This window comes from Trichechus manatus, unplaced genomic scaffold (assembly GCF_000243295.1).
Source record: "Trichechus manatus latirostris isolate Lorelei unplaced genomic scaffold, TriManLat1.0 scaffold00007, whole genome shotgun sequence".
In the NCBI taxonomy this organism is placed as follows: domain Eukaryota; kingdom Metazoa; phylum Chordata; class Mammalia; order Sirenia; family Trichechidae; genus Trichechus; species Trichechus manatus.
This window is the reverse complement of record NW_004443943.1, coordinates 23,031,523-23,043,891: the sequence shown is the minus strand read 5'-3', so window position 1 is coordinate 23,043,891 and position 12,369 is coordinate 23,031,523. Positions and strand designations below refer to the sequence as shown.

At 42.3% G+C, this 12,369-nt stretch overlaps 1 protein-coding gene across 4 annotated transcripts in view; it reads left to right on the top strand.

The window, feature by feature from the left end:
* Positions 1-354: 354 nt before the first annotated feature.
* The window catches only part of BLNK (B cell linker), a 93,698-nt gene continuing 81,683 nt past the window's right edge, over positions 355-12,369 (top strand). For all 4 annotated transcript variants that reach the window (XR_002825573.1, XR_002825574.1, XM_004370133.2 and 1 more), the window contains exon 1: positions 355-577. Coding sequence is in view for 2 of the 4 variants with exons in the window: in XM_004370133.2 (XP_004370190.2) it covers positions 531-577 (47 nt within the window). In the remaining 2 variants the exon portion in view is untranslated. The remainder of the gene's footprint in view (positions 578-12,369) is intronic.

Here is a 12,369-nt window from a genome sequence, read left to right as displayed (position 1 = left end):
GGCTCCCATTTTCATATAAAGGTTCTAAAAGTGGAAAAAGCATATCCGTGACTTTAAGCAAATGAACAGAAAGAGACATTAGGGTGGAATTGGTTATTGGCCAGGAAGCTGCCGGTGACAGTACGTCATGATACTTGCTGAAAACAGGACAAACAGGAAGTAGTGACCAGCCAGAAGCTTGTCCTGCCCTGTTTACAAATCTGGTTATAAAAGACAGCAGCTGGAAAGAAATCTGCATGCCCAAAAGGTTTCACTATTAAAGTTTACACAACATGAAGTAATCAGCCAAGCTGGCTGGCTACCCTGATCACATGATTATGTAGAAACATGAAACTTGATATGTGCTCCAGCAAGTTTTACTTCTCCCTAGTGCAGGAGTGTCTGCCAGCAGCCTGCGCTCTCGGAAATCAGATTCAAGTGACAAGGGACCCTTGAGACCCAACACTTACCATGCTACTGCTTAGGAAGGCCAGGAACTGCTGACACTACCACTGAACGGTTTTTCGTATTGCTAACAATTACCGAAAAGAATGGACAAGCTTAATAAAATAACTGTCCCAGCCAGTCAGAAGTTGAGGTAAGACTTTCCCTGTCCAATACATCTCCTACTTCTCCTTCTTCTTCTCCTTTTTTTTTTTTTTTAGTGTTCTTACTGTATCTCTGAAATACTGAAATCCTGGAATACTTTGCTCACTCTAAGCAGTGGGTGGAATTACTGTAGGGAAGTAGACTGAGTTTTTAAAGAAATATGTAGGAGCAAGTGGGCTTGCTCAAGCTGCCTTTTCCCGGTAACATTAAAGTGCAAAGCTCTGGAGAGATGACAAAAAAAGCAAAGCTAAGGGGCTTAGACTCCACGAAACGTCAGCTTTCAGAGTCTGAATGCAGCAAATTTTTCTAAAGAAGGGTTTGTCTAAACTGAGTCCTCAGCCATTTCATTGTCAATTACTATTTAATTCTGAGAACAACGGTAATCATTTGTCTTCATTTTAGTTTTATTGTCTCTTATTTATTTTGTGGGTATATATCACAAGTGTCTTTGGGTGATTAGATCTGTTTTTCCAATGTCCTCATGTCACTGTAATAGTTATCTATAAGAAGCCACTTAGAAGGAATAAAGAGAGGTGGCCCAAGGGGCAAGAGTCAAGAAACTCCTCTCAGCTGTGGAAAAGATGACTTTCTAAATTTTAAATCTGGAAGGTCTTCTTTTGGCCAATTGTAACATCACCACGTTTTTGGAGATTAGAACTTTTACATGTTCAATGAGTATGTTGTACTCCAGCTACTATTGGAACTTGAGTTTTCCACGGGGTGATGTGACACATTTAGCAGATAAATCATCACAGATAGTAAGGAGCTAGAAAATTAGAAGTTTCAAGACAAATTTTAAGAAAAATAATCCTAAAACTGGCAAAGGGACACAATTAGAATAAGGATCTTACACCTGGTAGCTGCTTGATAAATTGTAGTTTGAAATGAACTATTGATCCGGAATCGGTAGGCAACAGCTGCGTCAGCCATTGCGATAGCTTGTTGTTGAATGTGAACACCATGTGATCAGCACCGAGTGCAGGACAAGAAGACATCTCAGTCTTGCCCTTTCTCTCAAGTTGCTATATGTACCTTCATGAGGGGAGAGGCAGCGCGCAAAACCATGGAAGATAGTAAGTGACTAAATGAGTATAAGAAGAGAATTGGAGTAGTTGGAGGATGTTTCATGGAGAAGAGGTTTCAAGCGGTAGGCTTTAAGAGGCAGATGAGATACAAGTAGCTGAAGAGTTGAAAGAAAAGTGTTAGGTGTTGGGAGGGAGGACATAGCAAAAGCTGAGGCTCGGAACTACACACGAGTACAGTCCGCTTGTGGAACAAGAAGGAGAATTTTCTGGGCCCACAGAAGCGGCAGAGTGGGGCATGTGGGACCGGAATATCCTGATAAGATCGAGCGTGTAGTGTGGGGCCAGATCACAAAGGACAGTTAGGGCTGTAACCATAGGGAGTTGAAGAAGTTTCGCCAGCAGGTTTAAGGTGGGTCAGCAGATGGATTGAAAGGGGAGGGAACCTGGAGGCAGGGGTACTAGGGAGGGGGGCAGGTAAGTAACCCAAGCATCTAGGGTTGTAGGCCTGGACTCAGGGCACAGCAGTGAGACGGGAAAGGAATGATAGATCAAAGAAACTATCAAACATGGGTAACAGGGCCTCTCTCAAATGAGCAAGAGGGTTCAAAAAGGTCGTTTTCAGACATATTCCATAACCTAGAGCTACAGTAAGCATTAGAATCTCTTTTAGGAAATTTAGATAAGAATTTAAATAAAGAAACGCAATAGAGCCTATTTTATGATTCCTCCCTTTGGGACAAAGTCCAGCTTGATCACAGAGTGGTTGATAGGCAATATACAACCATTGATCATAAGGCAGAAAACCAAAATTATATTGTGGATAATCACACACTACGTCCATCTGCTTAGGCAGAAGTAACTTTTTTTTTTTTCCACTTGGTTACTCAGTTGTCTTTACAGAGTTGGCCTGTTTTGGTAAAATGGGCACTGCCGACGTGGAACTTTTCAAAGAAATAAAATTGTAAACACAGTGGACTTGAAGCACCATCTTAAACCTTTTCTATAGTTAGATGGGAGCCCTGGCGGGGCAGTGGTTAAGAGCTCGGCTGCTAGCTGAAAGGTCTGCTGTTTGAATCTACCAATTGCTCCTTGGAAACTCTATGAGGCAATTCTACTCAGCCCTGCAGGGTTGCTATCAGTCAGAATTGACTCGACAGCAACAGGTTTGGTTTTATAGTTAGATGGGATGGTGAAGAATAAATAGATAAAATGCTTGACCCTTGTGATTTGTAATCTCTGTCCTGACTGGTTAACATCAGTTTGGAAGGTTGTCTAACTGTGCAATTGTTTAGCACCAGATGACAGAAGAAGAGCTGTGTTCATAGTCTTAGGCTTATTAAAGTTTAAGGAGAATTTGCTCAAACTCTTAACCACAAAATTAGAAAGATAGTGAGTGTCTGTCATGGAAGCTAGCAGCGAAAAACCTTGATCCAGGGGATATAGTCCCAGGGCTGAAAAGAAACAGAGGCAGAAGAAGGGATCAGCAAAGTAGGGAAAGCAAAGCCAAGCAAGGCAAGGAGGGCAGGCAGGATTGGAAGGAACCAAGGACTCCCAAAATGAAGGAGAGAGAGAAGCTGGACCATTTGGGGATGGGTAGTCACCTTGAGAGTTTCCGCTGTGGAAAAATTGAGACAGTTGAGATGGCTAAGCTGTAACAGAGAAGCATGAGCACAAATTCTCACTTTTTTCTTCCCATTGAGGCACTCAATGAAGTAGGATTCTCTGTTAGTAGGAGTTCACAAACTCTCAGGACCTTTTAATTGATTCTTAGCATGATTTTCCCTTGATTTTATGCTAGCAGAACCTAGCTGAGACCTGGGTTCTCAATCCTTCCACACTAAACATTCCTTTGATCATAAAAATGTCATACTTTTAGGTAAACACTTCAAAATTTTCAAGACTTGGGTCACATTGTGTATATTCTTATATATTTAATAGTCTCCCAAGTGACTTATCATCTGTACTTGTGTATTTTTCTTCGTAGCACACACAGACATGTACCCACTTATTTTTATGAATGGAAAAGATAAAATCCCCAAGTCTTTGACACAAGTGTGGTCAATTCAGGTCTCCGCAATCCTTAGCTTATCGGTTAAAGAGCATTGCATTTTTCGGTCAGAAAAACAAAGGTTAGAATATTGACTCTGCCACTGACTAATAGTGTGACTTTTGGCAAGTTCATTTAATCTCCTTGGTCCCAGTTTCTTTACCTGTAAGATAAAGATAATAATAGCCCCAATGCCATAGGGCTGTTGTAAGAAATAAATAAATGATTTAGTGAAGTAATTTTCATATAGTGAACCTGGCATATAGTAATTATTGGATAAAAATAAATGGTAGTTATTAATATCATTATTGTTGTTATTCTTCTATGTAGTTATGCAACTGATTTTCTGAATATAAACATGGGGCTTTACATTGATCCCTGATAAATTTCATGTTAGTTTCAGTTCTTCTTTCCAGTCATTTTGGCTATTTTTGCCTATTAATTCTGACACCTGTGGCATTTGGGAGCCCTGGTGGAGCAGTGGTTAAGAGCTCGGCTGCTAACCAAAAGGTGGGCAGTTCAAATCCACCAGCTGCTCCTTGGAAACCCTATGGGGCAGTTATACTTTGTCTTATAGGGTCGCTGTGAGTCGGAATCAACTCAACAGCAATGGGATTTTTGTGGCATTTAGCTTTGTGTGGGCTATAGATGTGACAAACATTCCTCCTCTGCCTTCATCTAAGTGGCAGATAAAACGTTTAAGCCCTGTCTGGGTCTCTCTGCTAAGCCTCTCACTCTGGGAACTTATTTGACAGACTCTAGGACATGACTTCTTTTCTCAGGTCTTGGAATCTTCAATTAGAGTTTCCAGTTACTTGACTTTTCAAGTTCAATTCTTCAGAAGGAAACTCACCTTCTTTTCACCTTTCCTCCACTACTTCCCCCTCTGGTTCCTTCCTGTTTCAGTCCATGGTATCATTATCAACCCTAACTCTGACTCACCCTTCTCTAGGCACTGCCACTCATACCCACTCACTCACCACACCCTGTAGAGTCTTTTCTTCATGACACTTCCATATATTCCCTGATTTTCCTCTGTCTGAGACAGTTTCGGTGAGGAGTTGCCAAGGGGAAGAGCCAGAGGTCCTTGAGACTACATTTCAATTAGTTTTTTTTTTTTTTTTTTTTTAGTGTCAAAAACCAGATTCTGTGAATTACATGCACCATTAAGATACACATTGTCTTCTCCTGGGGAGAGGAACTAAAGCAGAAAAAGATTTCCAGACATAAATTTGTCCCAGGATAGTCTCTGTTTCTACCTTTCCAATAGACGGGGCAAACCTTGAGTGAGAACCCTTGAGGAAATCATAAAAAGCAAATTAGGTGATAATACAGTTATTAAAAAGTCCAACGACCAAATTCTGGTTGGAAGCAGACACACTGTGCTCATCTGGGAGCAGAATGTGTCTCTCTGAATGTCCATGGGGAGAACATTACCTGAGGACACTGGATAAAGGACCAAGGAAGGAGTAGAAGGGAGACAATGCACTTGTTTATCCACCATTTAATGTCTTCTCAGTCAGAGATGAAGATTCTGTGGCAGTGTCTATGAGGCACAGATTTGGAATAATTTTCCCATTAATGGAGATTGTTTCTGCTGCAAGAGTTACCTCTTGCCTGGTCTCTCAGTCACCAATGGTGCATTATTTTTATTTTTAAAAACTATTGGGTGAGTTTTGGAGATGCAACCTTTTTTTAAAAAAGAGTTTATTCCCAGTCTACTATGAATCAATCCTACATCCACCCATAAAATGACTCTTCAGATTGTATTGATCTTATTCAGATGTCAGGAAACAGTTTGCCTGATTCTCTTATGCATATTAGGAACAATGAGAAGAGGTGTTTGTGAGGGATCCGGGCTGGTGTGGGGCTGCTGTCTGTTGTAGTGTCAGATGCTCAAGGCCTGTGGGTGATCCGAGATCCTGCCTCTGAGTTATAGGGGTTGCAGTGCTCTTGTGCACTACAGATACAGCCTCACCAGGAAAACCTTTTAAGTTCACTTAACCAAGACCTGTCTCTATAGGACAGCAGTCAGAGAGGTTCTGCCAATGCGTCCCTGTCAGACACATTGTGCCTCTGGATTTGTGATTACATTCCGTTAAAAACCAAAACCAAACCCATTGCCATCAAGGCAATTCTGACTCATAGTGACCTATCAGGCCTCCTTAAATAATAAAGAAGCATTCTGCTTCTTTAAGTTGACCTTGCTTCTCTCTATTTGCTGTACTGGGTGTTTATGTTTAAGCTCTCAGGGAAGCCTTAGTTTTCTTATTCCAAGTTCTTGCCAGGCTTCCTAGGCCTTCAGGGACCAGCATAGGATTAGGCTGTAAGAGGATGACACACCTGTTTCCCAGAAATGGGCCCCACCTGCTGATTAGGTAGAATTCCAGCCACCATTCAAGTCCCTGGATGGTGAAGGGTGACCCCGAAAGTGTGACACTGGCTGCTGTCTTCTAGGTCCCATATGGCCTCAAGGCTCCAGCACTGTCTCCAAGGCCAGCAGCTTCGGTGTTGGGCACTGAGGTTGGGATACTGGGATTGCCTGGCCTGCTGTGGAAACCCACACTCAGGGAGTTACACCTCTTGGCCACATGTTGAGCCTCCTCATTGGCTCTTTTATTTCCTCATCCCCAGTTCACCACATATCAGTGAGCAAGTTTGTCCTCCTTCCCCACATATCCTACCTTGTTCCACAGCTGAGGGCTGTCTGCTCCACAAAGGGCTCCTCCCACAAGCCCTTGCTCCTGCTCCCTGTCCTGCCTTCACCTCCCTTTGGAAAGGGGCTTCCACTGGCAGCTACACCTCCAGGCTTAGTTTTCACATCCCTTTTACAGCACTATCATCTAGGCACCCCTAAAGAGACCATTTCCCTGCAGTCCAGCATGGCTGTTTTTAATTTATTTCGGAAGCAGGGTGAGGAAGCTGGCTTAAGAACATGTTCTGTGTCTACCTACTGAATTACACTTATCTATTGGCCACTTTCCTGAGAAAGGATCATTACCCAGAGAAGTCCTTGCCTCCCAGCAGGCTAGCTGGGGGTCCCACACCTATTCCAGAGTGCATCCCTCCCACAATGTAAGGAACACGAACAGAGGCCATGGAGCTTTCTTGGTGTGTGGCCCGTGCAATTGCACAGGGGCCAACACTCAGAAAGATCCTGCACTTTGGTTTAATGTTCTTCTGATGCCTTCTTGAAATTCTTAATAATTTTTTAACATTGGTGCTGCATTTTCATTTTGCACTGGGCTCTGGAAATTATGTAACTGATTCTGGCCACGGGCTCCATAGGGACCCCAGCCATGCCTACTTCCCCTGCTAAATGTAGGGACAGGGGGCATGAATGGAGAACCCCATCACATTATAGAGGTTCACCTTAAGGACCTTAGAGGCCATCCTATCCAATCCTTTTGTTTTTCAAGCAAGAAAGCTGAGGCCCAGAGAGGTGAAGTCACCAACAGAGCCTAGTCTAGAGCAGACCTCCTTGTGTGTCTGTGAGGAGGGAGGAAGACAGGACATGCCCTCGTTTTCTACTCTCTCCCTGTGTAATTTACTGACCAGTATAACTTTCTAGCCAAGCCTGTGTTCTGTATTTTTCCTAGACATTTTTTTTTAAAGGCAGTCAAGTTACTAGTCAGAAACCAGTGAAGATCTACAGAATGCATACTGTCAGTATTCCAGGCCATTACATCGTTTTCAAGTCCAAACTAAAAATTCTGTGCTGACTCAAGGTATGTATGGTATTACACTGCTATATATTTTTCAAGGAATGTTCCCACAGCAGTTCATGTAACCTGAGAGTGAGGTATAATTATCAGGAGCAGAGCTGATCGTAAATGTAGACTGAGCATGCAGCAGCAAGGTGGTGTTATTTAAGAGATGCCATTGAAAGGTGTGTTTGCTGTATTGGAGAGAATATGGACTTTGGAATCAAGCAGACCAGGGTTTGAATACTTGCTCTGGGAATAATAATAATACTTACTAATAATACATAACATACAATAAAACCAGTTGTACTCGAGTCGATTCCAACTCATGGCAACCCCATGTGTATCAGAGTAGAATTGTTTGTCATAGGATATTTAATGGCTCATTTTTCAGAAGCAGATTACCAGACCTTTCTTCCAGGGTGCTTCTGAGTGGACTCAAACCACCAACCTTTCAGTTAGCAGCCAAGCACAATAACCATTTGCACCACTCCATGGAGCGCTGGTGGCACAGTGGTTAAGAGCCCTGCTGCTAACCAAAAGGTCAACAGTTTGAATCCACCAACCACTACTTGGAAACCCTATGGGGCAGTTCTACTCTGTCCTGTAGAGTTGCTATGAGTTGCAATTGACTAGATGGCAACAGGGTTGTTTTTTTTCGTTAGGGACTTCACAATACATAATTGTTGTTATTGTTAGATGTCATGGAGTCAGCTCTACCCATGGTGACCTCAGTGAATGTCCTATTCCCCAAAATTTCTCCTGACCTGGGCTTTCCTGATGTGCCAAATTGTGTCATCAGAGAGGTATCCATATGGGGTAAGGCAGTGTTTCAGGATGGATGCAGAAAACAACCTCTTACCATCATAAAAGCAAAAGGTATTCTTATAAATGCCTCAGAAATAAATTTTAAAAAAAGTCTCCTTTAAAATTGTTAATGAAATTATTTTCCATATTTGCTATAAAACAATGATCACATTTTGTTTGATCAATTAGATATTGTTTCAAAGGTGTTTTTTGATTTTTTAATGTATTCTTGAGAAACATTCCTAGATACTTTTTAAGAATTACAATGCTTTTCCCCACATCCATTCCTACACACGAGATATTCCCCATTTTCAGAGAGAAAATGTGGAACAGAACTTCAAATTCTCATGGACTCCAGACTTTGCCCTAAGGAAATCTTTAAACCTTAAACTATCCCCTTAAATTACCTTTAAACCAAACAGCTTACAACTCATAGTGACCCTATGAGTAGAACTGCCCCATAGGGTTTCCAAGGAGCACCTGGTGGATTCGAACTCCTGACGTTTTGGTTAGCAGCCGAACTCTTAACCACTATGCCACGACGGTTTCCTAAACCAAGGAATAGTTTAGCTTAATTAGAAAAGAATGTCTGCCTTGAGCATTGTGTTCTTTTAAAGACTTGTCTATATGATAAGAAATTGACAAAAGCAGCTTGAAAGGCTAGATGAGAAGCTTAGGGGGGCAGTGAATTTCTGTTGATGATGGTGAAACAATTTGGAAAAGGATATCAAGAAAGGTAACATAACTTAAAGAATGTAACCAATGTCACTGAATTGTACATGCAGAAATTGTTGAACTGATGTATGTGATGATATCTTCACCAAAAATAATAATAAAAAAAGATACTCCCTATATATATATATTTTTTACTCATAGCCCAGGGAGATGAGATTAACTGAGCAAATTTTTTTCAGTATATAAAACATACATTCCTCAAAATCATTCTTTTCTCCCTGAAAACATTTTTGCCTTTAGTTGCAGAAATGGCTGCCCAGTCAAGTATACAACGATAGTAAATTGTACCACGCAGACACTACCAAGACTCATTTTTCCTCATTAAATTTAATTTTTAAAAGGACAAGTAGAAATTTTTAAAACATATTCATTTTCTAGAATTACATTTTCAGACCAATATCACTTGTAAACTAATTTTATTTTTCTGAAATGTAATTAGAATGACTTATTTGTCACTTGGTCTTACATGCTTCTTATTAGTAGCTGGTTCAGCTTTGGAAACATCAAGTTCACATACTCATTTCCACGCTGGTAAAGGAGAGACTGCTCACATATCAAAATTTCAGCTGTCACCACCTTATAAGAATAATGACCACACCAGAGCCAAGCCTAGTGACAGAATTAAACAGCATGACCTCTGGGGTCTCTTTCCAAACCCGAGAGTCTGTGTCGTCTATGGATGCAGCCGCCTCCTTTAATTTCTTCAGCGTTCACACCCTGCTTTTATGTGGTTTTATGAATAAATTTCCCTTTACCCAGGCCCCTCCCTGCTGTGTGGGTGGGTGAGAACAAGGACCAGCAAGTTTTCCTCTGCCTATGCGAAAGAAAGTGCTATATCCCAAGAGACCCCAAGGGCCCCCAGCGCCTAAAGTCAGGGAGGGCTTGGGCTTTTACAATTTCTGCTGTCACATCAAGTGGTAAATCTTCTAAGAGCTTTTCAAGCTAACGCAGCAATAGTCTCCTTGTCATTTCACCAGTCTCGAGTGACATGTCCCACACTTAACTGCCTCTGGTAGTAAGGGCGAAGCGTGCCAGGACTTTTGAAGGATACAGGGTGTTAGTGGAATCATCTCCACTTCTCACAGTGCCTAGTCAGCCCAATTTCTGTCTGCTGATAGCCCAGATAAGCAGTTTAGACCTGCCAAACACCAGCACAAAATATTTGCAAGACCTCAGTTTAAAAAAAAAAAGAAAGAAAGAAATGGTAGGGTGTAAACTGTCTGGAGTAACTTGCAAATTACTTTCTAAGGTTAATAGATGGTTAGTAAGAAATGATCCCGGTGGCCAGGTGCTCTTGTGTAAGGTAGACACAATCCTTCCACTCCAAAACTTTTTGGTGGCCTTCCTGGTGGATGTCAGGAAAGGACTCATGGGCATATAGTGCTCTGGTCCCCCTCCAGCTGCGCTGCTCAGCCTCCTGACTTCTGAGCATGTTCCAGATCTCAGAGAGCTCCTGCCACCTACCCTCCCACTGCCTATGAGCACTACCCTCTCCTTTTCCCTCTTCCTCCCAATCTGTCCTTTCCTCTTTCTTCTCTGTCCCTCCCTAAAGACTGAAACAGGTTCCTAAGAGTTCATCATGCTTCTGGCAACAAATTTGACCTTGGGGACCAGTTACAGGGCAGGGTGGAGGCACATGTGCTCCCCAGTAAAGACTGGCTGGTAGAGGGATTGGATGCCATCTCCAGGGGCAGAGAAGAAAGTGCCTAAAGAGGCAAGTGGTGAAAACCTGTCCCTGCCCAGGAAAGGGGCCAAGTTAAAACAAGTTAGCTGGTATCATCCAGGGGTGGTTGAAAGCACTGGCTTTGAAGTCAAACTGTCCAATTTTCAATCTCATCTCTGACATTTACTAGCTGTGGGATCTGGGGCAAATTGTGTAACCTCTCTGAGCCAAATTTTCTCATCTATAAAAATGGGGACAATAATCGAACCTACCTCATATAAGGTATTGTGAGGGTCAGATAATATAACACATGCAAAGTGCCTGGCACAGAGTAAGTGCTCAGTAAATGCTGGCTGCTGTTGTTGCTCTTGTTGCTGTTGATATCCCAGCCTGGCCCCGGGCATGTATGATGCAGTTTTTCAGCAATGGTGTCTTGAGCTTGAACTGAAAACATGGCTCTGGGCTGTGGCTTAGGAAGGTGGAAAACACAGTTCCTACCATGGAAAAGCTTATTCTCTAGCAGTTTACTTGACCATGTGTAGAAAGGGGAGGAACAGGGTATGATGGAAAGAGCTGGGAGGGATCCTCAGCTAAATTAACATTAGGGAAATATCAGAATCTCCCTGGAACTTGGTTTCCTCCCCTGCAACAAAAGGAGGCTGGCCCAGGATGTTCCTAAAGTCTCTCTCACTTCCAAATGTCTGTGATTATCTTTAATTATAAGGAGGCCTGGTTGCACAGTGGTTAAGCGCTCAGCTGCCAACCAAAAGTTCGGCAGTTCGAACCCACCAGAAACAATCTGCTCCCGTAAAAATTACAGCCTAGAAAACCTTATGGGGAAGTTCTACTCTGCCCTATAAGGTCGTTATGAGTCAGAATCTACTTGAAGGCACACAACGACAACAACAATCTTGGGAGCTGGGATTTCAAAGCTGTGTGGTCTAGGATAAGCATCATCGTCTCTCTGGGCTTCAGTGAAATGGAGAGGGGGAGAATGTTGACTCAACTTTGAGAGGTTTACTGAGGTTATCACGCTGTGACTGGGACTATCAAAATTCTGTGCCAGCTCCAGCTGGGACTTACCCTGTAAGAGGAAACAGCCTTGGGTGCTGAATTTGCAAATCTAAATATAACATCAATAATACCACCGGAAGGCCAGGCTGGAGGAAGTGAGGGGCCAGGATTGAAGGAGGCTGTGGAGAGGGCAGAGGAGGGAAGTTGGTGATAAGAATTCTGCTGCATGGAAATAACAGTTGTCACTAGGAAGCGGCCTTCTGTTTCAAAATGACAGGTTGGTAGCCAAAGACTTTGGCTTTGAAACAGAAATTATCAAAAGGGGAGACACTCTGAATCAGTCAGAGTCTCCTCCAGCCTCTGTCTACATCTATCCTCTGGCTTCACATAGGGTAAAAAGTTTTTGCCGTGTGGTAAGGTGGTGGAAGGGACCTCTTTCATGCATTACCAGAGGGCAAGATTGGTGTTCAGTTTAGCTCTGTATACAGAATGTGCCTTGCCCAGTGAGCATTCACTGAATATTTGTGGAATAAATAATAAAAATGAATGTTTTGTGTAAAACAATGAAAGGCCAACATGTCCCAGCAGAGCTGGGACACTAAACTTTGGGGGGAGGGGGGAGGGGCAAAAAAAGCAATCAGTAAATCAAGATAAATAATATTTTAATATAATATTTTTTTTAAAAAGCCAAAGTAACGCAAAAAAGATCTATGGTAAACAAAATATCAGTATTTTAAATAAAGACAGGATCAGTATGGCTGATTTATTTTGCCTCAGGCTCCAATA